Source organism: Gracilinanus agilis, chromosome 3, assembly GCF_016433145.1.
Source record: "Gracilinanus agilis isolate LMUSP501 chromosome 3, AgileGrace, whole genome shotgun sequence".
In the NCBI taxonomy this organism is placed as follows: Eukaryota; Metazoa; Chordata; class Mammalia; order Didelphimorphia; family Didelphidae; genus Gracilinanus; species Gracilinanus agilis.
This window is the reverse complement of record NC_058132.1, coordinates 147,310,231-147,337,187: the sequence shown is the minus strand read 5'-3', so window position 1 is coordinate 147,337,187 and position 26,957 is coordinate 147,310,231. Positions and strand designations below refer to the sequence as shown.

At 36.4% G+C, this 26,957-nt stretch overlaps 1 protein-coding gene across 3 annotated transcripts in view; it reads right to left on the bottom strand.

Moving 5' to 3' along the window:
• The window catches only part of MICU2 (mitochondrial calcium uptake 2), a 187,775-nt gene extending 166,490 nt beyond the window's left edge, over positions 1 to 21,285 (bottom strand). For 2 of the 3 annotated variants that reach the window (XM_044668299.1, XM_044668300.1), the window contains exon 1: positions 20,986 to 21,285. In XM_044668299.1, coding sequence (XP_044524234.1) covers positions 20,986 to 21,195 — 210 coding nt within the window. In that variant the 5' untranslated portion in view covers positions 21,196 to 21,285. Of the gene's footprint in view, positions 1 to 14,187; positions 14,198 to 20,985 lie in introns of all 3 variants that reach the window. The other variant, XM_044668301.1, reaches the window with a different exon arrangement.
• Positions 21,286 to 26,957: the final 5,672 nt, after the last annotated feature.

Here is a 26,957-nt window from a genome sequence, read left to right as displayed (position 1 = left end):
CTATCATTATAATCCTCTAATTTGGCAATGTCATCACTCCAGAAAGGCTACTTTTTCCTTGTCACTATTTTTTCAATTGTTTTGAGGTCACCAGAGGGAGGCAGTGTCTACTAGAGCCATATAAATGTGGGTGTATTTGATTAAAGGAAGAGATAATCCTGATTTTCTATTTACTCATATGAATTCAAATCAACATTTATTAAGACTATTTGTGCATGGTTCTGTGGCATACAAAGATGTTTATTTCACATAGCTACTGCTATTAAGAAACACTCCTGAGTAGGGATGAAAAGTACCTATAGGTATAATTTATGATAAAATATCACACTAATAGGAACAGAGGATATAGTGGAAAGCGTACTACTAGACTTGGACTCAAAGATATCTAGGTTCAAATCTTTTCCTCTGACACCCATCTGTAAATACTTCAAGGATTTGCAGTTTTCTTGATATGTATGTGCAGGAAGGGATGGGAATAAGCATTTATTAAACATCTATTATTCCAGTATGGCTCTTCAAGAGATTAAATATAGCCTTTAAGTAGCTACATCCAAACTGGTGAAGAGTCTCACTAAATTCTGATTCTCAGATAATGTATATACAGCTTGGGAGCCATGCTGGAATTTGTACTTCACTGGCATCAATCAATAGTTGAATATTTATTAAGTACCTGCTATATGGCAGACATTATATACTATGTGCTAAGAATACAGGGCAAAAGACAGTCTCTGCCCTCAAAGAATTCACAATCTAATGGGGGAGACAACATTCAAGCAAATATATAAAAGCAAAGTATGTACAGGGTAAGTAGGAAATAATTAACAAAAGAAAGACACTGGAGTTAAAGAGAGGTTTAGGAAAGGCTTCCTGGAGAAGGTGGAATTATAGATGGAACTTAAGGGAAGTCAGGGAGGTCAGTAGATGGAGTGGAGTAGGGAAAGCATTCCAGGCTTGGGAGACAGCAAGAGATAATGCCCAGGGCCCAAAGACTGTCTTGTTTATAGAACATCTGGAGGCCTGTATCACTGGATCAAAAATATGTGTCAAGGAATAAGGTTTAAGAAGCCCAGATAGATGGGAGGGGGCTGGGTTATGAAAGGCTTTGAATGCCAAACAGAGCATTTTATATTTAATTCTGGAGGCAATAGAGAGCCGCTGGAGTTAATGAGTAGGTGGGTGACATGATCAATTTAGCAGCTGAATAAAAGATGAATTGGGGAGAGACTCAAGGCTGACAGAATCAGTTACAGGCTATTGAAGTAATCCAGGCATTAGATGATTGAGGGCCTCCACTAGTGTAGTAGCAGTGTCAAAGGAGAGAAGGGAGGTGGTATTTAAGAGACATTGCAAAGGTGAAATCAACAGACCATGGCATCAGATTGGATGAGATAGATTGTGGAGTTCCAGGGTGACTTCTAGCATGCAAGTCTGAGGGACTTGGAAGGATGGTGCTGCTCTCTGAAAGTAATAGGAAAGGTGAGCACAGAGGGAAGGGGTACACGTTTAGCAGGGGGAGATTATGAATTTTGTTTTGGATATATTGAGTTTAGGATGTTTACTGAATTCCAGTCTAAAAAGCAGTTGGAGATGTGACACTGAAGGTCAATAGAGAGTCTGGGATAGTATAGGTAGATCTGAGAATCATCAACATTTCTATAAGCTTAGAAATGGTAATTAAAACCAAGGAAGCTGATGGGATAATCATATGAAGTAATATAGAGGAAGAAGAGATGGCCCAGGACATTGAGGGACATCTATGGTTAGAGGGTGTGATTTGGAAGAATATCCAGGAAAGGAGAGAGAGGAACAGTCAGATAGGCAGGAGGAAAAACAAGAGAGAATGGTGTCCCAAATCCTAGAAAGAAGAGAGTTATCAAGGAGGAGAGAGTGATTAACAGTGCCAGAGGCCAAAAAGGGATGAGGATTGAGAAAAGGCTATTGGATTTGGCAATTAAGAGAACTTCAGTAGCTTTGGAGAGTTCAGTTTTGTAGAATAAGGTCAGAAGCTAGACAGTGAGGTGTTAAGAAGAAGAAGCACCTGTTATAGCTGGCCTTTTCAAGACAAAGGGCAGAGGAGATATAGGATGATAATGGAGGTGGAAAAATCAAGTGAGAGTTTTTTCATGATAAGGGAGATATGGTCATGTTTGTAGGCAGTAGGAAATAAGCCAGCAGACAGGGAGACTGAAAGGAAGTGAAAAGAGTAGGAATGACAGAGGACCAATCTGCTAGAAGAGATTGGATGGAATGAGATCACTTGAACAAGTAGATGGGTAAGCCTCAGAAAGGAGTAAAGTCACTTCGTATTTATTTCACTAGCATAACCTTCAAGAATATAGAGTGGCCTTTATCATAGGTCTTTAATACATAACATCAAATGGGGATAATATCTGTACTACCCATCACATATAGGGTTATTGTGAGGAAAGCATTTTGTAAACCTTAAATTGTTATATAAATGTGTATATTAATTATTATTAAAAAGTAGGAAATGATTATGCACATAGAAAATCTCAAATAGCATGTTATGAAATCTGAGGAGGTGGGGATCATTCTATCTATGATCAGGGAAGGTAGTATAAAAATATTTGTGTTGCGCCTTCAGGGATTAAAAAAAGATTTCAGTGGGCAGAGAATGGGAATGAGGTGTGTTCCAATTCAGCCATGATGGATGTCATGTTCTATAGAACTCCAATCTTGCATTGACAACTGCTTGCTGGATATTATCACCTGGATGCCCCAATTAGCACCTCAAATGTAACATGTTCAAAAAAGAATTCCTCTTTACCATTAAAGCTTCCTATTCTCCAAACTTTGCTTTTGTTTGAATTCTGAATTCAAAATTCTCCTAGTCACATACATTCAAAACCTCAGTTATACTTAATTCCCTCTGTTACCTCCTATGACCAATTAGTTACCTAGCTCTGCCATTTCCATCTTCACCGCGTTTTACAGATCCATCCCCTTTGCCTCTACTCAGTCACCATCCCAATTTCAGCTCTCATCACCTTTTGCCAGGTTCCTAACTTCTTTTCCTGCTTCTAATCTCTTAACTGTACAATTCATCTTCCATGCGATTGTCAATACAATCTTCCAAAGGGGCAAGTCTGACTATGTCCCCCCTTGTCCAAGAGCTTCAGTGGCTCCCTATTACTTCTAAGACAAAATAGAAACTCCTTTGCTGGGAATTCAAGGCCTAATCAAACTAGCTAGCTCTATTTCATATTACTAACTTTTGCAAATTCTATTTCCCAATGCCTCTCATGTTTTAAACATAATAGGTGCATTTAAAATGCTTGTTGAATTGAAGTTAAGGAATCCAGCTTCACTAGACTGTAATGTATACAAAGGAGAACGGAATGGTATAAGATTGGATGGGTAGGATGAAGTCAGGCTGTAGAAGACTTTAAATATCAAGCTAAGGAGTTTGTTTTTTATTTGTTAGGTAAGGAGGAGAAATTTATGCAGAAGAATGGCAAGACTAGACCTACTTACTAGGAATATTACTTTCTTAGTAGTATCAAGGATGGCATAGAAAGAGAGGCCAGTTATGAAGCTATTCTAAAAGTCTAGTCAAGAAGCAATGATGGTCTAAAATCAGGGCAGCAATAGGAATAGAAAAGACAGATGTCAGATATATTTCAGGGAAACCCTTGACAAGACTCATTAGCTGATTAGATGATCAGCAGGTTACCATATCAAGGAAGTAAGAACAGTTGAAATGTGGGGCCAACAAGCAACAGCTGCACATAATTGTCCTGAGGCTTGTATTAGCAACTCTCCTACTCAAAGACTGTCAGTAGACAATAGATAAAAATAGGTAGAAGCAGAATTTTATGTTTGGTGTATTAGGTTGACTCATTATATTATCCCTTTCAGGACCGACTAACCACAAAGGAAGGTAAAAAAGAGCCAAATAGGAATTCTTCATGGTAAATCAATGTGATTTAATGGGTCTGGTGTTCCTACTTGGCTTTCTTTATATATGCATATGAGCTATGGTTGGGGAAATCTTGTTTATTGGGTCATGCTGCAACCACATTATAAAAGAACCCTGACTTAGGCATGTAAATAGGGTAAAGACAACTTTTTCTCACTGGTGTCTACTGATTTTCATTTTGTAGTGCGTTTGTTCTAATATACTCTAGACTGTTTCCCCAGCATTAGAAGTACTAATGCAAACTCCTGCCTCAGCCTTTGAATTTGGACTTAAATAACTCTGGTTATCCAAAAACAAGCTCTAGTTTATCCTTTCACATTATGACTTGAGCCATCATCTCTTTTCCAGGAAGGGCTCTTGCCTCAGACCCTAATGGCTGCCTTTAATAAACAGTACACACACACACACACGCGCACACACACACACACACACACACCCCTCTTATGGGCTTTGATAATATAGACTACAGGTGGTAATCAAATAAGAATGGATGACCCTGACAAGGGAGAAAGGCTAGAAAGAAAAGAACAAAATCAAGAACACAGCTTTGGAAGATGCTTATACTAAGGGGGAGAAAGGACCAATTCAAGAAACCAAGAAGGAATGATCAGACAGTAGGGAACTCAAAGAAAAAAGGCTGCAAAACAAGAAAGGAAGAGTTGGTCAATACTCATGCTTCAGAAAGATAAAAGAAGGAACTTCAGGGCTAAGATGGCCTCAGAGTAGAAGCAAGGGTCGTCTTCTCCTCACCACCAGCCAATATAAAATGTCTTGAAAGGACAAAAACCAAAATCAGATGAGTGAAGTGGTTTTACCATTGGTTGCAGCCTTTAAGGTAGGCAGGGTTTGGGCATTTCCATGCTATAAAGGGGTAAAATTACTCCTACCAAAGAGTGAGCTGATCACTCTTTCCCCACCCTACCTACTGCCCCAGAGTCAGAGGGAGTGTGGGGCAATCTCTAGGTTCTCCAGGGGCTGACTGAGGACACCACAGACTTACCCCAGAGAGAAGTGATTGGGACCCCAGGAGGCTGAGGAACGTGGAGCTTGGGCACAGAGATAGGAGAGAGAGGGGCTGCCCACAGTAGATACTGTGGAGACTGAAAAATAGCCTCAGGGCAAAAAAAGAGCCTGCCCTCCTCATTCAAACTTCTGGCTGGGAAGGGAAGAAAAAACTAATATAGCAGTGGTCACCAACACCCAAAAAATACAATCTACAACTACCAAAAAAAAAAAGAAAAAGAAAAAGAAAAAGATTTTGACCCTGGATAACTTCTATGGAGAAAAACAGCAGACCACAGAGGAGAAAGGTGAGGGCAACAAACAAGCAAACACATGCAAACTTTCCAAAAAAAAAAATGGAAACTGGTCACAAGCTCTCCAAGGACTCAAAGTGGAATTTAAGAACCAAATAAGAAAAATGGAGGAATAATGGGAAGAAAAATGGGAGAAAGAAATGCAAGCAATTCAAAAGGAAAATAACAGTTTAAAAGATGAATCTCCCACTTGGAAAAAGAAACCCAGAAATCAAATGGAATGATAAACAAATTGGAGATCAGAATTGACCTGCTAGAAGCCATGAAAAGCAGGATAAACCAAAATGAAAAGGAAAATCTAAAGATCATAGTTGAAAACCAGTCTTTAAAGACTAGAATTGGGCAAGTAGAAGACAATGATCTCATAAGATAGCAGGAATTAATAAAGCAAAGTCAAAAGACTGACAAAATAGAAGGAAACATGAAATATCTCATTGAGAAGATGACTGACTTGAAAAACAGGTCTAAGAGAGAAAATTTTAGAATCATAGGCCTACCTGAAAATCTAGAAATATACAGAAATCTTGACATCATACAACAAGAAATTATCCAAGAAAGCTGCCCTGATATTCTTGAACAAGAGGGCAAAATAGACATTGAAAGTGTCCATAAATCACCCTCTACATTAAATCCTCAAAAGAAAGCCCCCAGGAATGTAATTGCCAAATTCAAGAGCTTCCAAGCTAAGGAGAAAATAATGCAAGAAGCCAGAAAGAGACAATTCAGATATCAAGGAGCACCAATCAGGATTACACAGGATCTAGCAGCCTCTACTCTAAAGGACTGTAAGACTTGGAATATGATATTCAGAAAGGCAAAAGAATTGGGTCTACAACCAAGGATCAGTAACTACCCATCAAATCTGACTGTTTATTTTCAAAGAAAGTATGGGCATTTAACAAAACAGGAAATTTCCAAGTATTTGTAAGAAAAGACCAGAACTAAATGGAAAATTTGATGTCCAAATACAAAATTCAAGAGAAACATGAAAAGGTAAACAAGAAAGAGAGGAAAAAGAATTTTTAAGGGCTTCAGTAAGGTAAAATTGTTTATATTTCTATATGGAAAAATGATATTTGTAACTCTCAAAAACTGTATATACTATCATAGTAGTTTCATGAATTATTCATAGGCAGAGGTTGGGGTACTAAGTGGTTTAAGATGATATGTTAAAAATAGAAAGGAGGGGAATAGAAGATGGCACCAAAAGAAACTTGAAAGAATAAGAAAAATAGGATAAATTATACCACATAAAGATGAACTCACTCATAAAATGGAAGCAAATAGCAGAGTGGATTAGAAACCAAACTCTATCATATGTTGTCTACAAGAAACACATGTGAGGCAGTTAGACACACAAAGGGTAAAGGTAGGAGGATGGAACAAAATCTATTGGGAAATCAACTGAAGAAAAGAAGGCAGGAGTCACAATCATGATATCTGATGTTAAAAAGAAATTAAAGGCCCTAATAATATCTTTATATATCTTCTTTATATATCTCTCTAGATCTTGGAGGATGGATGGTATGTAAATCTCAGGGATAGTATGAATGGAGGAGGGATCAGGTGCCCAAGGCCTAAGCTGTCTATAGTTGGTGAAGGAGGAAACACACATTCCTCTCACAATAGCTGCTGATGTAATTATGCCTGTCCTCCCTGGCAGGCTTCACTGATTAAGCCTGTCATTGCTTCCTTCTAACAGTTGCCCAGGTTGGGAACCCCTGAGAGGTTTGGTAGATGGTTAACCTCACTAGGTTCCAACTTGAGGTTGGATAAGTTGTTGATAGGCTACTGATTGGCTATTGGAAACGTTGTTATCTGACTGCATATTGATTCTCCCTTTCCCAAGGGCTTGATAGAATAACCACTCAGGAAAGGTACTTGTTGGTAAATCACTCTATTGAAACTATTAATGGGGAAAGGAAAACAAGGTAATAGGTTTGAGGATTTGGGAACCCAATTGCTATTTGTTGGCTACTAAACTAATTGTTGATCAAGTCTGGAGATTGCTAGGCTGAGAGAGCCTGGAGGTCTTCACCTTGTTGCTAACTCTGACCTGATCTGGCCACAGTCAAGCCAGAGATTAGGGAAGGCTATTGATGTTGATGTTGATAGATGATCTATATACTCTCTCAGCTCAACTATGGATGGTGTTGATTGATCATGACCTTACAAGGAATCTAAATTCTCTCAGTCAGGTACAGGTTACAGGTTCAGGCCTACCCTTTCCATCCTTCACCTCCCTCTGTCCCAGTTCTTGCTCCAAGAGTAGCCTGCTTAAATCTCAGCTCTGAGCTCTGAGCCCTCAGCCCTCCAACTGTTGTTCCTTGGGGGTATTTATAGGGGGGGCCAACCTATTTTTGCCCCTGGCTCACGGCACCTAGGAACATTCTGAAACTCTCAACTGCCATCCCCGTCAGTCAAGGTGGCATCCATCTTGTCCCAGATAATGATTTTAACACTGACAAAGCCAAAGTAAATATAGATCTAATTAAAAGAGATAGGGAAGCTAATTATATCCTGAAAAAAGGTAGTATAGACAATGAGGAAATAGCAGTACTCAACATGTATGCACCAAATGGTATAGCATCCAAATTTTTAAAGAAAAAATGATTGGAGCTTAAGGAGGAAATAGATAGTAAAACTATACTAGTGGGAAACCCGAACCTTCCTCTCTATCAGATCTAGATAAATCAAACCAAAAAATAACTAAGAAAGAGGTAAGAGATGTGAATGAAATCTTAGAAAAATTACAGTTAATAGATATATGGAGAAAAATAAATAGGGGAAAAAAAGGAATAGACTTTCTTTTCAGCAGCACATGGTACATTCACAAAGATTGACCATGTACTAGGGCATAAAAATATGACAAACAAATGCAAAAAAGCAGAAATAATAAATGCAACCCTTTCAGATCATAATGCAACAAAACAATAATTAGCAAGTGTACATGGAGAGGCAAATCAAAATTTAATTGGAAATTAAACAATATGATTCTCCAAAGTTGGCTGGTTAAAGAACAAATCATAGAAACGATTAATAATTTCACTGAAGAGAATGACAATGAGGAGACATCATATCAAAATCTATGGGATGCAGCCAAAGCAGTACTCAAGGAAAAATTTATATCCCTGAGTGCATATTTTAACAAATCAGAGAGGGCAGAGGTCAATGAATTGGGCATACAAATTAAAAAAACTAGAAAGAGAACAAATTAAAAATCCCCAGATAAAACTAAATTAGAAATCCTAAAAATTAAAGGAGATATTAATAAAATTGAAAGTGAAAGAACTATTGAATTAATAAATAAGACTAGAAGTTGGTACTTTGAAAAAACAAATAAAATAAAATACTGGTTAATCTAATAATAAAAGGAAAGAAGAAAACCAAATTAACTGTATCAAAGATGAAAAGGGCAACCTCATATCTGATGAAGACGAAATTAAGGTAATTATTAAGAACTCTTTTGCCCAATTATATGGCAATAAATATGATAATCAAGGTGATATGGATGATTATTTACAAAAATATAAATTGCCTAGATTAACAGAAGAAAAAATAGAATACTTAAATAATCCCATATCAGAAAAAGAAATTGAACAGGCCATCAAAAAACTCCCTAAGAAAAAATCACCAGGGCCAGATGGATTCACAAGTGAATTGTATCAAACATTTAAAGAATAATTAATCCTAATACTATATAAACTACTTGACAAAATAAGCAAAGAAGTTCTACCAAATCCCTTTTATGACCCAAATATGGTACTGATTCCGAAGCCAGGCAGACCAAAAACAGAGAAAGAAAACTACTGACCAATCTCCTTAATGAACATAGATACAAAAATCTTAAATAGAACACTAGCAAAAAGACTCTAACAAGTGATCACAAGGGTTATTCACTACAATCAAGTGGAATTTATACCTGGAATGCAAAGATGGTTTAATATTGGGAAAACCATCCACATAATTGACCATATCAACCACCAAACCAACAGAAATCACATGATTATCTCAATAGATGCTGAAAAAGCCTTTGACAAAAAACAACACTCATTCCTATTGAAAACACTAGAAAGTAAAGGAATAGAAGCGCCTTTTCTAAAAATAATGAACAGTATATATTTAAAACCATCAGCAAGCATCATCTACAATGGGGATAAATTAGAAGCCTTTCCAATAAGATCAGGAGTGAAACAATGATGCCCATTATCACCTCTATTATTTAACGTGGTACTAGACGCACTAGTAGTAGCAATTAGAGAAGAAAAAGAAATTGAAGCTATTAAAATAGGCAAGGAGGAGACCAAGCTATCATTTTTTTGCAGATGATATGATGTTCTGCCTAAAAGAATCCTAGAGAATCAACTAAAAAGCTAGTGGAAATAATCAACAACTTTAGCAAAGTTGCAGGATACAAAATAAATCCACATAAATCATTAGCATTTCTATATATTTCCAACACACCTCAGCATCAAGAGCTAGAAAGAGCAATTCCATTTAAAATCATCATAGATAATATAAAATATTTAGGAATTTATTTGCTTAGATAAACACAGGGATTATATGAACACAACTACAAAACACTTTTCACACAATTAAAACTAGATCTAAACAATTGGAAAAATGTTGATTGCTCATGGGTAAGATGAGCTAACATAATAAAAATGACCATTCTACCCAAATTAATTTACCTATTTAGCGCCATACCTATCAAACTACCAAAAAACTTTTTAACTGAATTAGGAAAAACTATAACAAAGTTTATCTAGAATAACAAAAGATTAAGTATATCAAGGGAAATAATGAAAAAAATGTGAAAGAAGGGGGCCTATCAGTACCAGATATTAAACTATGCTAGAAAGCAGTGGTCATCAAAACGGTATGGTACTGGCTAAGAGACAAAAGGGAGGATAAGTGGAATAGACTTGGGATAAGTGACATCAGCAAGACAGTGTATGATAAACCCAAAGAGCCCAATTTTTGGGACAAGAATCCACAATTTGCAAAAACTGTTGGGAAATTTGGAAAACAATATGGGAGAGATTAGGTTTAGATCAACATCTCACACCCTACACCAAGATAAATTCAGAATGGGTGAATGACTTGAATATAAAGTTAAGTGAACATAGAATAGTTTACTTGTCAGATCTCTGGGAAAGGAAAGATTTTAAAACCAAGCAAGAGTTAGAGAAAATTACAAAATGTAAAATAAATGATTTTGATTATATCAAACTATGTGCTATATGTTATATAATATAGTATAATATATATGACATATTATATATATTATATCAAACTATGTGCTATAAAAAGCAGTGGTCATCAAAACAATATGGTACTGGCTAAGAAACAGAAGGGAGAATCAGTGGAACAGACTTGAGGTAAATGACCTCAGCATGAGAGTGTATGATAAATTCAAAGATCCCAGCTTTTGGGACAAAAACCCACTATTTGACAAAAACTGCTGGGAAAATTGGAAAACAGTATGGGAGAGATTAGATTTAGATCAACATCTCACACCCTACACCAAGATAAACTCAGAATGGGTGAATGACAAATATAAAGAAAACTTTAAGTAAATTAGGTGAACATAGAATAGTTTACCTGTCAGATCTATGGGAAAGGAAAGATTTTAAGACCAAACAAAAGATAGAAAAAATTACAAAATATAAAATAATTTTGATTACATTAAATTAAAAAGGTTTTGTGCAAACAAAATCAATGCAACCAAAATTAGAAGGGAAGCATCAAACTGAGAAAAAAAATCTTTATAACGAAAATCTCTGCAAAGGTCTAATTACTCAAATTTATATGGAGCTAAATCAATTGTACAAAAAAATCAAGCCATTCCCCAATTGATAAATGGGCAAGGGACACGAATAGGCAATTTTCAGATAAAGAAATCAAAACTATCAATAAAGCACATGAAAAAGTGTTTTAAATTTCTTATAATTAGAGAAATGCAAATCAAACCAACTCTGAGGTATCACCTCACACCTAGCAGACTGGCTAATATGACAGTAAAGGAAAGTAATAAATGTTAGAGTGGATGTGGCAAAATTGGGACATTAATGCATTGCTGGTAGAGTTGTGAATTGATCCAACCATTCTGGAAGGCAATTTGGAACTATGCCCAAAGGGCTTTAAAAGACTGCCTGCCGGGCAGCTGGGTAGCTCAGTGGATTGAGAGTCAGGCCTAGGGATAGGAGGTCCTGGGTTCAAATCTGGCCTCAGACACTTCCCAGCTGTGTGACCCTGGGCAAGTCACTTGACCCCCATTACCCACCCTTACCACTCTTCCACCAAGGAACCAATACACAGAAGTTAAGGGTTAAAAAAAAAAAAAGACTGTCTGCCCTTTGATCAGCCTTAGCACTGCTGGGTTTATACCCCAAAGTGATAATAAGGAAAAAGACTTGTACAAAATATTTATAGTCACACTCTTTGTGGTAGCAAAAAATTGGAAAATGAGGGGATGCCTTCTGATTAGGGGATGGCTGAACAAACTGTGGTATCTGTTGGTGATGGAATACTATTGTGCTCAGGAGGAATTCCATGTGAACTGGAATGACCTCCAGGAATTGATGTGGAGTGAAAGGAGCAGAACAAGGAGAACATTGTACACAGAGATGGATAGATACACTGTGGCACAATTGAATATAATGGATGTAAGTTTTAAAAATAACATGGACTTCTCTACTAGCAACAATGAAATGATCCAGGACAATTCTGAGGGACTTATGAGAAAGAAAACTATCCACATCCAGAGGGAGAACTGTGGGACTAGAAACACAGAAGAAAAACAACTGCTTGATCACATGGGTCAATGGGGATATGATTGGGAATGTAGATTCTAAATGATCACCCTAGTGCATATATTAATAATATAAACAGGTCTTGATCAATGATCAATGACACATGTAAAACCCAGTGGAATTGCTCATTGGTTATGGGAGGAGGTGGCATGAGAAGAGGGAAAGAACATGAATCATGTAATCATGGAAAAATATTCTAAAATTAATTAAGTATATAAACATAATTTAGAAAAAAGAAAGATAAAATAAGGCAAAAACTGAGAAGGGGTATTGAAGATGCCATTTTTTTGAGGCAGTGAAATAAACACTAATCATTACATTTAAATACTTTGGAGAAAGCAAAAATCTGAGACACATCTAAATTACTAATTTTTAATTTTCCTTTCTGTGCTTATTCTTATGTATACTCAATGTTGAGAATATTCTTGCATAACTCACCAAAAATTTTACTTTAGTATCAAAACCCTTCTTGTCATGTGTGTGGGTCCTGGTTTTTGGCCAGCTTGTATCAACAATGTGAATATGGAAATGGCTACATTTACACTTGCAAACACCAAGCAAATGACAACCACACAGTATAGACCACCCACATTACACTGTTTATCCCAAATGCCATTTAAGCAAAGCTTTCTGTAAGGCATTTCTACCTATCTGTAATCCTAACAAGCAGATAATGGCTCATAAAAGCCACGTAAAAGTCTTGGTAATTAGTGATTTGGGTTGTTCAGAGTAACCACCTTAATATGCTGAGGTTTCTCAGAACAGTGTGATACAGGCAGAAAACCTGTGACTTTGCTACTAAGAGGAACAGCTCTCTTTCTCTGGAGGAGTAAGCTACATATGTCCATTTCTAAGCCAAGAACTAGAGTCACCTTTTTGGACCTTGGTTGTCCTGTGTTTTGTGCACTGGATGTGGGAGGCCAATAAGAGAAACAGCCTCAAATAGATAAAAATCTGAGACTCCTCTTTTGACTCTTTTCATGATCCATACTGTTTCTTATTGAAAAACATTATATCCTTATTGGAAAACTTTAAGTTCCTAGCAAACCAAGAGTTAAGAGGTTAACAGTTTCTCTTTAAGACAGAAATACAGAAAATTAAGCTCAAAACTGGACAAAAGTTAGACAAGACTCATCCAGCAGGTGCTTTCCTCCCGATAAGGTATAAAACTCAGCCTTGGGACTTTTTCTCATGCAGCATTATCTTCATGAGAAAATTCTTTGTAAAACTATAACTTTATTGTGCTCTGTAAAACCATGTAATAATGATGATGTAATTCTGTAACTTCGGCTTGACTGCTCAATTGCGAAGTTTTCTGGGTTTTTTTTTTGTGTGAAACGAGTCTTGAAATCTATATAAATAAAACCCCATGCTGCCAGAGAAGGAGAAGCAGCTATGAGCTAACAGAAAGATCTCCTGTGTCTTGTTACTTTCTTATCAACTAAGCTGTCTTTATCAGATTATCTGGAGATGTTGGATAGCTTTCAACAACTGGGGCCCTATTGTGCAGGCCTACCAGTCTGGGTAGGTTGATGGATTTGGAGGCTGGACATCATTTTGCAGATCCATGTCAATCTAGAACTAGAAGGACTGAAATTTAAGAATATTTCAAAGGACTATGCCATACCAATTAATGTAGAGATTCCTAAAAAATCCATATGGCAAAGAAAATAGGGCAAGTAGGATGAAAATTGTTATTTTCTAATAAAATTATAATGGGGGGCAGGATTCAGTTGATGTGCTTAGTCAATCCAGTGCTAGAAATCTGGGATGAAAATTGGCTCAAAACTTCTACCTAGGACATACAATTCTGAGACTTTCACCTTAATGTCAGCAGTATGTCAATATAATAAGGACTTGTTATTTCATTGATTTGAGAAACTTCTGCAGACTTCAGCATAGTGTAACATATGCCTTTAAAGCACTTCCTTAGGCTCAAGAGAGGTCAGGTAACTAGTCTACTGTTGTACAAGTATATTTCAGAGACAAGATTTGAATCCAGGTCTTCCTGATTCTCAGTTCTGCACTCTACCCACCAAACCATACTGACTCTTGCAAGCAAGAGACATAAAATGAAAGGAGATCATGAACTACTTTAATAGTTCAGTCTCAAAACCCTAGCAGTTCTTTTAGTAGCTAGTGATGATATGTTTTTGACCCTTATTTAGCCCATATAAGCTAGTAAAAAAGAAAACAGTTTCGTCTCTTAGAATTTACCATTAAATCTAATATCCTTCTTTTAGGAAGCAAAACCAAAGGAGAGATACAAAATACACGTAATCATTAGAAAAGTAAAAATCAATCTCCCATTACCAGGAAAATCATCTCTTTATAATGCCTAACAACTAGAGCTATTAAAAGATGGAATGAGTTACTTGGAGGGAGGGGAAGAGAATGTAATTTTCATCCCACTACAGGGGATCATTGTTGAGACATGGATTGAATAAAATGACCTCTGAGCCACTTCTATCTCTTACATTCTGTGACTTTGATCAAAAGAAAGTAGTTTTTCACTTTTTCCTCCTTCATTTTGAGAAAACTCCCTCTAATTTATCTGTAACCATGAGTTATCACAAGCAATTTAGCTTTAAATCACTTTATAAAATACTGGTTTACTAAGAGACAGCTGGAGAAAGACAGCTGAAGAAAAATGAATTTAAACACAATTTCAGTCCAACATAATTAAAAATAAGGATAACAATATCATACCATACACATATATAGTGTTCCCTAGTTTATTCTTAGCAGATTTTGACATCAGAAAAGTCAAATTTCCTCACCAGACATTCTTTCTATCCATATCTTCATGTAGATATATCTATATATCTATGTAGATATATAGGCTAACCAAAAAGTCCAAAGTTATAAAACAAATAAAGAGGTAATTATTCATAAAAGGATTCTTTATGAAAGGAGCTATAGGGGTCTTTTAAATAGATAAATAGACTTATGTATGCATGAATATGTCTATATTGTGATTAAGGGGAGGCCATAGATAGTTTAAGCCTATGATTTTATCCAAAGAGAATTCCCAGTGTGTCAAGTTCCTTAATTGATGCAGATATATAACTCCTGTGTAAGAGAGTTGCTTTTGCCTGAAAAGTTAAATTACTTCCCATTATCAAATAGCTAGATTGTGTTGGTGGCAGAACTAGAACCTAGGTCTTAGTGAATCCAAGGCCACTCCTCTCTATTCAATATGCAATGTGACCTGGGTTCAAGTAGTATATCTGACACATACTGATTACAAGTAAGTTTATATATATTTTCTTCCCACATTAGAATGTAAGCTCTTTAGAAGGCAGGTACTATCTTTTTTTTTTTTTTAAACTTCTGTTTGTAACTCTAGCTCTTACTACAGTGCCTGACACATAGTAAGGTCCTGACAAATACTAGTTAACTTGATTTGAACTTTCTGTGCCCCTAGCAATTCTCAAAAAAAAAAATTTTTTTAAATTAGAGATGTGTTAGGCACCCAGGTGGCTCAGTGGATAGACACCAGGCCTGAAGTTAGGAAGATTCATCTTTTTATGTTCAAATCTGGCCTTACTTAATTAGTTGTGTAATCCTGTTTGCTTCAATTTACTCATCCTTAAAATGATTTGGAGAAGGAAATGGCAAACCACTCCAATATCTTTGCCAAGAAAATCCCACAAACTGAACAACAATAACAACAACAACAAAACACATAAACTATAACTAATTTCAGTTTTTCATTTTACTGGTAATTTAGGTTAGAGTATTCGTACAGTGTTTCTCTTAGAAACTTTGTAATTTTCAAAGTTGAAAGTCAACTTAAAATATTCTATTTGAATATTTATGAAGCATATACAAAGCACAAAATTTTGTCATTGTAGGGCACCAATGTAATAATCTTATAACTACTAATAAAACCATAATCATATTGCTTAGAAAACTTTGCTCATTACAGTCACTGTGAATTTTGTCACTTAAAAAGGAGTAATATAGATAAAGATAGAGAATATTGTAATATCATACCAGAAAGAACCAATGCCATACAAAACCTTGAAAAATTTTTTGAATTAAAAAACTTGTTTTACTTCTTTTTAATTCAAATGTGACTTCTTTTTTTTTTAAATTGGAGCACTAACATATAATAGCATTATTCACCACAAATGATCTATTTACAGTTCATCTCTTCTTTCTCCTATTTCCTATCTTCTGGCCATGTATGAGCAAGAAAAAAGCACAAAGTGGAATTTCTTTTCTGTTAAAAATTATAACGCCTTATTAGAAGCACTGAAGAAAGGTTCAGTAGTGGCTATCCACTAAAATGAGGGTTTCAGATTATATACAATTTTATTATCTATGCCTTTCCTAACCACTATTACCATGGATAATTACACAAATTTAACATGCATTCCCAACCAATTGTGAATAGGCAAAGGGAGTGGCTGAGAAATCTGAAGATTTGTTTCCTGTCACCAAAACTGTCAGGAGTAGAATATTATGAAATCTAGCTATGGAAGGAAAGAAGAGGTACTTCATATCACATTTCCTATTAGCTATTTTTTTTGAAAAACTCTAAAATGCCCCTTATTGGTTGATATTTTGATTTATTACCCAAAATAAGTATTTCAAAGGATTTGTTTGGAGTTTGGTTTTAGTGGGTGAAACAATGGAGAGAGTAGTTATAGTAACATGGAAAATATGGATTTGGATAGTATAGACTCACAAGGAAAATCATTTAATTTTTTGGAACTTCAGTGTATATTTAAAATAGGAATAATATCTTACTGGATTATTATGAGGAAAGTGTTTGGTGAAACTTAAAAATGCAAGTTGCTATCATCTTATTACATTTTTTGAGAGCATAAATAATCCACCTGGAAGCCTATTTAACTATTTCCCTCTTAGTGACACTCAACAAGATATCAGGTGAGAATATTAGCAGATGCTAAGGAGAATCAACATTCTTGTCCAAACATCCAGGTTTCATTCCAACCAAGGGCCAAAGACATGATCCAGAAAAATTATACAATGAAAATTTGAAAAGGGAAAGAAAGCTTTCACATATGTACAAAATTATAAACGTCTCCTAGAGAAGCTAAGTAAAAGCAACATATTGCAAACAGGAAAAATATTTGTAACATCATTTATCTTGAAAATATTTACTATGTTTACTTGTCTTTTAAAGACTCCTTTCCAAAGAATATATATTATTGTTCAGAAATGGAAATCAGTATTTCTGAGGGAGGAGGGCAGCAGAAATCTCATTCCAACAACTATGGATACAGACAACTACGGATACAGATACTCTCTCTGGACTCATTACTCAATAGCAAACATATTTCTACCTCCTCATACTCTCTTCACTCCCTTATTCCTACCCCCCTCAACTCTAATTTCTCTACCCAGCAAAGTCCCACATTAGATGTGCCTGCCTCTTCCACTGTGCTATCTGGAAAGCCTGTTCTGTAATTAACAAACTAGTTTTAATTTTAAAACATTTCCCTTCTCATTCTTTCCATTTTCTGGCACTCAGTGAACCTTGGCTCCACCTAGCTAACGTTTTAACCCAGGACTGGTTGTATTTTAGGTCATAGAATTCAAAGTGTAGACTGCAGTGGTATGTGGTTAGTAAAACTGGCTAAGATTAATTAACTGACTAAGACTGATTAAGACTAAGATATTTTAATTTCTAATATGGTAAATATTGATGAATATAACTCACATAAATGAAAGTTCTTTGTGGTCCTAAATAATTTTTTAAGAGTATAAGGGCATCTTGGGACTATAAAACTTAAGAAATTTATTTTAGATCAACTTACCCAATTCACTGGTTGTGATTAGGAAGTTGAAATACTCCTTACTCTTCACTGCCATTTTTAGACTCTCCCTCTACCACCAACACTAAGCAACCTCTTCCCTTTTGAGGTTCCTTCTATCAAAATTTATCAGATCCAGATAATCCAGATTCTGGTGGCCATTACTTATCAACCAAGGGCTATCTCTTTTCTTCCTCAATGAGTTTAGAACACGGTTCAGTCTTTCTCTAGGTCCCACCTCTTGTCCCAAGGCTCAGTCCCAGGTCTTCTCCCACTAAAATGGTAGTTCTTAACATGTGTGTGTTATGGATCTCACTGGCAGTCTGTTGAAGCTTCAAGATTATTTTTCAGAATAAAGTTTTTAAATGCATAAAATAAAACATATAGGCCTACAAAGAAAATCAATTACAAGTATTCCTTCTTGACTTTCCTTATTGCAGTTTCAATATGTGGCTGGTGGGCATAGGAAATTATGTGGGAATTTTTTTGGAGTTTTACAGAAGCCTCAGATGACAAGAGGAAAATGCCAGGAGATGACAATGAAATGTTCTATGTAGCTTATGACCAAATACTTATCCCAAGTTTTATAATAAGGTACTGTCAACACTCCATAAAAGAAAAAGAAAAAAAAAATGAAATTTTTCTCTGGTAGGGAGTGATAAAAAATTTTATGGGAGTTTCCAGATTGTGAATGTGCTCTGCTACCCTCATGATGTAGAAAGGATGCCTGTCTATTGAAATGTGGTTATCAAATTATTAAAGAAACAAATTCACAGACTCCAGGTTAAGAAATATTGGTTTATGCTATTTCACTTGGTTCTCTTATGAGCTCCAAAGGGTTCATTTATCATCTTTATACAGATGATTCTCAGTTCTACATATTCAGTTTCTGATATTAACAATGGCTTTTTGAATATCTCAAAAACTTAGTGCCCTATAGGCTACTTCAAATTCAATGTTCAACACAATTCATTATCTTTCATTTCAGATCCACCCTTCTACTAAATTTCTCTACTACCATCTCTGCAGGAAGTGGAAAATAAAGTTTATCAAGGAAAAAATAACATTTTCAGATACAAAGCCCAAGAATTCTCTAGTTAGAAATTCTCTTAAGTGTACTCTTCCTGCAAAGAGTTACATGTAGTCTTTTCTTTTTGATAGTTTGCCCTTCTCCCACCTGTTTCTAATCTTGTATTATTTTACATATGCTGAATAAATCAGAAAATAGACATCAATGAGGAAAACCAGTTTTAAGTTATGTCTAAAATGCTAATATTCTTGCCACAAAGTTGTTGAATAATTCTTTTGGACCCTACTGCTATCTCCCTTTTTCACATACAATCAGTAATAATATTCATAGAAGTGAAATGGGAGAGAACCATACATTGTTTACCTATTTGGCATTTTACACCAATACCAAATTATCATTTGGATTTGCATGTTCTTCTTTTGTCTGAATTTTTATCTAAATGACCTATTTTATCTGAATATTAGCTATGCTTTTGTGAGTCCAACATCAAATAAATCTAAAGGCTACATAAAAAGTAAACAATTAGAAAACTTTTATTTTAATTTTTAAATCTTCAAAGGAAAAAACCAAAGAATTTTAGCCAAGGAAATACATGTTTTTGTCAGAAGCCTATAAAACCCTATCAAGTCACTAACTTCCTAATACACTTTGTCCTTTAACTATTTTGTACTAATTATGATGAGCTTTGTAAAATAAGAGAACTCTCAATTTATATTCTTCAAAAATTTCCAGGGGGCAGGTGGGTGGCTCAGTGGATTGAGAGCCAGGCCCAGAGATGGGAGGTCCTGGGTTCAAATCTGACCTCAGATACTGCCTAGCTATGTGACCCTGGGCAAGTCACTTGATCCCCATTGCCTAGCCCTTACCACTCTTCTGCCTTAGAACCAAAACACAATATTGATTTTAAGATGGAAGGTAAGGGTTAATAAATTTCTTTCCATTGCAGCATAGTTTTAAAGTTTGTTTTTAAAACTTTTTTCTTTTTTTTAAATCATCTTTATTTACAAATATAGTGTCCCAAAAATCTTAGTGCAGTTATAACCTTTATACAGTGCTTTAAGGTTTGCAAAACACATAACAAATATGATCTCATTTTATCATTAAAACAACTCTAGGAGTTATCTGTATTTTCCAGATAAGGAAACTGAAAGACAGCAGTTAAGTGACTTGCCCAGGGTGAGTGTCAGAGCTAAATTTAGGAGTTCAAAGCTGTTCTTCCTGTCTCTAGGCTCTGTACACTAATACTATGCCACTTAGCTATCTCACAGCTTAAAATTGCACTAAGACTTTTGGGGTAAACTGTCCATTGCCATCCTTCCTTACCCAATCAACAAGTTTGATATTTTTTTTTCCAGGAAAATGAAATAATCATGCTTTTGGATTTGGAAAATGTAGCGATAATTTTTATATGATAAGCATTATTAGGCTTTTTATTTCAGAGTTTAACAAAGGTGCAACCTCTTTTTGTGCAAAGGTTTTAGTACTCTACCAGTAGGGAAAAATTGTAAAACGTCACTGAGAAAACTCTTAGTGTAATTTTACAGCTTAAGGGAATTCTGGGAATGGAGGAAGGAGAGACTTACAATAATTTGAAACTTGAACGAATGACTCCCTGACCTGCGTAATTTGTAGAAACCATCAGGTAATAAAAAGATTCTTATTACTTTCCTCACTCTGGTTTCTCAGTGAGACAGAGACCTCAGATCCCGAAGCAGGGAGTAATGGGCTGGGGCTAGGGGTGGGGGAAATGCGGGGGTAGGGGTTGATTGGGTGGTGGGAAAAAGGAAAGCATTTGAAGAATTAAATACTGCCCTTTAGGGGTCCTTGGCAGTTCAGGGAGTTTATAGTAAGCACAGGAAACCGAGCAAAAAAATGTCACGTTTTACTTTTTTTCCTGATCCTTTCCTAGCCTGCCATAGGGCTCCATCAATCAATCATTAATCAGCAAAATATTAATTAAGCTTCTTCCTAGCCCTAGAGACTGGGTGAAGGAAGGAAAACGCCTTCCCACAGCCGTCCCGTCCTTAGGCCCCGCCCCTCGCTTCATGCCCCGCCCCCCAGGGCGGCCCCTCTCAAACAGGGTCTTCAGCCTTACCTGCAGCGCAAAAACTGTCAGGAAATCCCCAGTCGGCAGGTCTAGGCGTCCCTTATACCAGACCGCTCCTACTCCTGCCAGCGCAGCCCCCGCCACAGCCACAGCCAAAGGACCAGGTCGGGGAAGCGCCCTTCGGCCCAAGGCAAACCCATTTCGCAGACGGTTGCCCCAAATCGCGATTAGAGCCGCTCTCCGAGCGCTTGCCGCCATGTTCGCGGAAGTGTCAACGCGAGTATTTCTACAGTCTGATCAAGGAACTCTGAGGAGCCACTAGGGACAGAAGTCAGCCACAGCCGCAGCAGCCGCCGCCCCCGGTCCCCGCCCCCGCTGCAGGCGGTCTCGCGAGAACCCCAGCGGCCAGCCCTTTATTTCTTTTTCTTCTCTTGTCCGGGTTCGCTGTGTCTAGACTGCGGCCTGGGGGAAGGGAGGAGCGATGACCTTGTCTTCCCTTCCCAGGGATGTTCCCTCTCGTTCTCTGGAGCAACTCCCAGGGAAAGGGGTCTGGAAACAAACTCCTGGAATCTGAGAAGCTTTCAGCAACTTTTCCTAAACCTGCTGAGTGCTAGGTACTGGAAGAACACCCCGAATAGTGCCCTCATCTTCAATTATAGTTATTGAGGACCAACTTTTTTTTTTTTGGTGGTGGAGTGGGGAATCCAAACCGGTGATGTTATATTAGCGGGGATCTCCCGGTGCAGAAACTCCCTTCACTCTTCACTTTAGCTTGTGAGCCATCTCCCTAAAGAGCAGGGACTGTTTTGCTTTGTATCCCCTAGCACTTAGCACAGTGCCTGACACATAGAGCTTAATAAATATACTTGACTTGATTTCGAGAGGCTTTACATAGAAAAGACACCCGCACCTCCCACCCCCAGCACTCCATTTCTAGAATCCGGGCATTTTCGCAGACTCTCCCAACGCCCGGAATTTTCTTCTTTATCAACACCTTTTGACTTTCTTTGTTTCCTTCAAATGTCAAAGTCCCATCTTCTGCAGGAAGTTCACAGTTCTCCTTATCTTAGACCCTTCCCTGGGAGACCGCTTCCCGACTCCAATTTATGCTGTATACATTTTGTTTGTACAAAGTTGTTTGCCTGTTGTCTTCCACATTAGACTCTGAGCTCCTTGAAAGCAGGAGCTTTTTTGGTCTTTGTACCCATGTAACAGTGCATGGCATATGGGGACTTAAACATTTATTGACTGACTAGCTACAGAAAAATCCTAAACTTGCTACTCTCTGCAAATTCAGTAGCTTCTTCATTTGCTTTAATTCCATAGTTGCATTTTAGCAACTAATTTGTAACATACAGAAACATTTTGAAAATCTTAATACTATAAATATTAGCTAATATTACTTGGAAGGGGGGTGCACCGAGAAATTAAGTAACTTGGGTGGTTCTGACTTTCTTCAATATTTTAAATTTATCTTGTATATGTTTTTTAATTTAGCCTGACTACCTGTTGTTTTCCCTAAGCAGAAGATAAACTTGAAGACAGGATGTTGGCTTTTTGGGGGGCTTTTGTCTTCTGTGGTCAAGAGACAGCAGTGGTATTGTGAGATAGAGAACTGACCTGGAACATTAAAGTACCTCTGAGCAAGTCACTCAAGCTCTCAGTGTTCTACTTCCTAAGACTATTAAGGGCAGAGAAAATGCCAACCTACCAGGGTACAGGAATTTTTTCACCTGGAAGTTAATTATACCAATGAAAATCTCTATCTCCTGGTTTGGTCACACAACTAGTATTATGTGTTAAGAAGAATTTGACTGTTAACAAATCTGAACTGTTAATGGTCCTTTTCATTATTATGACGATATAAACAGGTTAAGTTCTTATATTTTTCCTTCGGACAACTACCTTGTTCTATATTCTGATCATTAAGGATTCTAAACAAATCCCCCAGCTTTTAGTCCAGTAATTTCCTAAAGTTATGGTGTTGAGTGCATCCTAATCTATTTCTTGATCCTTTTCCAGCCTTCTACAAAGTCTGTGCCAATCAGTCAAAAGCATTTATTAAGAGCCTATGTGTTAGCACTAGGGATGCAAATGAAATATATCCTACCTTTAAGGAACTGAAATACTGTAGGAGAAGGCAACATGTAATAAATAAATGAATACCAATATATTCATTTACACATATATTATTTGGCATGTATTGGCAATTTCATGGTTTTTAAAAATGAATTTTGTGATACTCATTAAGAAAAGTAGAAAAAGTATAAATTTGAAGTGAGGGAACCTGTGTTTAAATCCTCCCTCCTTCACATTAGGCAAAATTAATCCTCTCTCGGGCCTTAAATTCCTTATCTACAAAATGAGGGGAGTTAATTACATTGTCTCCAAGTTCCTTTTCAGCCCTAAACCTATGATTCTATGACAGTAGGAAACTTCTAGTGCTTAGTACAGCGCCTGGCATAAAGCAGACTCTTAAATGTTTATTGAAATAAATTGAATCCTTATAGTATCATAAATTCAAGATTAGAACTAATTGTTTTTGGTTATGCATAATTTAGATATAGGAAAAGTAAGAATCATCTTCCTAATGTATTGCTTTGATTATGCCACTTCCTTCTTCAGAAATCTATGGGTTGTTTCCAATTTGCCACATCAAATCTAGATTACTTCTGAACTGAACTATTGTAATAGCCTTCAGTCTCTTCCTTTTCCATTCATCCACACAGCTGCCAAACTGATGTTCCAAAAGCACATATCTAGGCCTAGGAGGCGTGGTGGATAGAGTCCTGGACCAGGAGTCATAAAGACTTATCTTCCCTAGTTTAAATCTAAACTCAGATAGTTACTAGCTTTGTGACACTGGGTAAATCACTTAACTTTGCTTGTCTCAGTTTCTTCATCTATAAAATGATCTGAAGAAGAGAATGGCAAACCACTTCAGTATTTTTGCCAGGGAAACCCCAAATGGAGTTAGGAAGAGTTGGATAAGATTAAAAATAAAAACAGTTATTTCAAATCTGGTTTCAGACACATCCTAACTGTGTGACCCCGGCCAAGCCACTTAATCTCATTTGCCTAGCCATTGCCCTTCTGTGTTAGAGTTGTTATTAAGATAGTAAGTGATGGTTTAAACAAACAAATACAAAAAAAAATAGGTCCAAACATGTCACTTCCTTGTTCAAGGAGCTTCAGTGATTCCATATTGCCTCTCAAGTAACACAAATTGTTTTGTTTGCACCAAAAATCCTTTATAGTCAGGCTCCAGTCTGTTTTCCTAGGCTGATTTCACATTTTTCCTCATCATGTTTTGTTATTCTTTTCCATATGTGACATTCCATTTCTTACCTCCATGCCTTTGCATAGGCTGTATTCTGAACTTGGAGTGCTCTCCTCTTCTTTTTGGAATTACTGCTTCCCTTCAAGGCTCAGTCCAAGTGCTGCCTAAGGCCTTTCATGGTTAACCCAATTATTAATGCACCTCTCAAAAAATACTTTTAAATTTATTTTGTATATATTTTAAATTTACTTATTTATATACATTCTGTTTTACTCTAGTAGTAGTTTAACTTGAGAATGGGAATTGTTTTTTTTTTTGTTTTCCTTACATTTCTCATGCCTACCACAACATCTGACACATAGTAGATGCTTACTTAATAAATACATGTTGACTTTATTTAACACGTTCTTCAAGGACAAGTTAATTGATTCATCCATATGTTATTTGACTACCCTAATTATTATAATTCTCTGCATATTTTTGTACTTGCTAAGCAAACCTGTTTGTTGTCTCTTCCCCTCTTCCAAGCACCACTCATACTTCTAAGCATTTCTTTGTACTTGACTGCTAAAGTTGCCTTCCTATTCCTGATAACTTCATTAGCCATTCATCTTCTTCCTATTTCCAGGTTATCTTGAGGTGCTATGAGAGACAAAAAAACCCAACCAAAAACATAAACCTAAAGTACAATTTCAGTCATCAAGGAACTCCTAAAAATCTATAGAAAAAGATTTGAAAAATAATTACAATAAAATATGAGATATATAATGAAACCGCAAAATCTTAATGACCAAGTGGTTCAACCTGTATTTAAACAAGAAAGTCCTCTAGAACCCAACAAATAAGTTGCCCAGCTTTTATTCTATAATCTTCAATTCAGAAGGGCTTCTGCTCTTAAAGGTAGCTCATTGTTTCCTTTTAGATGGCTCTGATTGTTAACTTTTTCTTTACATCGAAACTAAATTTTTTTTCTCTGTATCATCCACTTATCACTTCCAAATTCTGTTGTCTGGAATCAAGCTGAACAATTTAATTCTACTTCTACTCGATAGTCTTTGAAATTACTTGGAAACAGATATCATGTCCCCAAGTCTTCCCTAGGTAAAACATATCTCATTCTCTCATCCTTTTATGGTGGAATCTCAATCCTCAGAATACTTTTATCTTGTTAATGCACTTACTAAAATATGTTTCCCAGAACTGGACACAATATTCCATTTGGGATCTGAGAAAGGCAAAATAGATTTTTGAACATGCAGGCAAATCTTACAATTTAGCAAACTGTGATAACCCTTAGAAGTCAAAGAAATATCAATCTTGTAATTACTAAATGCAAGTTACTGTGCTCTTAATGATAAATAATTACAAACATATAGCATTTTAAGATTTGTAGTCACTTTACATATGTCTCATTTGATTTAATCCTTAAAATAATGCTTGACGGAAATGCTATTACTTCTATTTTATAGAACTTAGTTTCATGATTCAAACTTTTAAATGCTCTAGGAAGAGGTAGTAATTTCAAGTATACAATCATTTTTAGTTCACTGGAATAATAATTTTATACAAGTTTTCCTGAAATGTGGAAAAGGCATGGAGCCAGGAGCTTTAAATATGTCATCATATATAAGTCAACATTTTCTTGGAGGACCCCAATTCCTTACATGGCAGAAAAAAAAATTCATCTCTAATATTTAACCATCTTTCAAGGTGCAACTCAGGCTAAATCTGTTTCATGAATCTGTCCTCACTGCTCCAAATTCTTTAAAATTCTTCTCTGAATTCTTATGACATTTACTTTGAGTGATGAAACTTATCAAGTATTTGTACATTTTTATGCATATCTTGTGTTCTCCACTAGTCCCTGAAGGTTAGAACCATATTATACATTAAAAAAAAAACCAAATCCTTAGGGGGCAGCTAGGTGGCTCCGTGGATTGAGAGCCAGGCCCAGAGATGGGAGGTCCTGGGTTCAAATCTGGCCTCAGACATTTCCTAGCTGTGTGACCCTGGGCAAGTCATTTAACCCCCATTGCCTAGCCCTTACTGCTCTTCTGCCTTAGAACCAATACCCAGTATTGATTCTAAAACAGAAGGTAAGGGTTAATAAAAAAAAAAACAAAAAAAAAAACTAACCTTGCCTTCCATCTTAGAATCAATATTGTGTTTTGGTTCCAAGGCAGAAGTGTGGTAAGGGCGAGGCAATGGGGTTTAAGTGACTTGCCTTGGATTACTCAGCTAAAATGTGTCTAAGGTTAGATTTGAACCTAGGGCCCCTATCTCTAGGCCTGGCTCCCAATCTACTGAGCCATCTAGCTGCTGCACCATGTTTTACTTTTTAAAAATCCCTCACCAGGTCTGGGACTTGAATTCAAATCCCAATTCTGCAACTTACTACAGACAAGTCAACTTATTAGTACTCTGTTTCTTTATCTGTAAAATGAAGAATTAGAATAGGAGGCCTCTAAAAGATGGTTCTAGATCTAAATCTATGATGCTGTTATATTGGATGGTGTATAAGGTTTCTATTGCTCCTGATCCAACTGCTTAGTGAGAATGACTAAAAATTACACAGATTCAAGGTTACTAGTCCAGGTCACATTCATACAGAATCCCAAATTCAAGCCAGAAGAAATAATGCTGTTTGTCAAGTTATATCCATCATAATAAATCCACATTAAGGAGTAAGGGCGAATTAAATTCAGTAAGGATTTATCAAGTACCTGTTTTGCAAGAGACA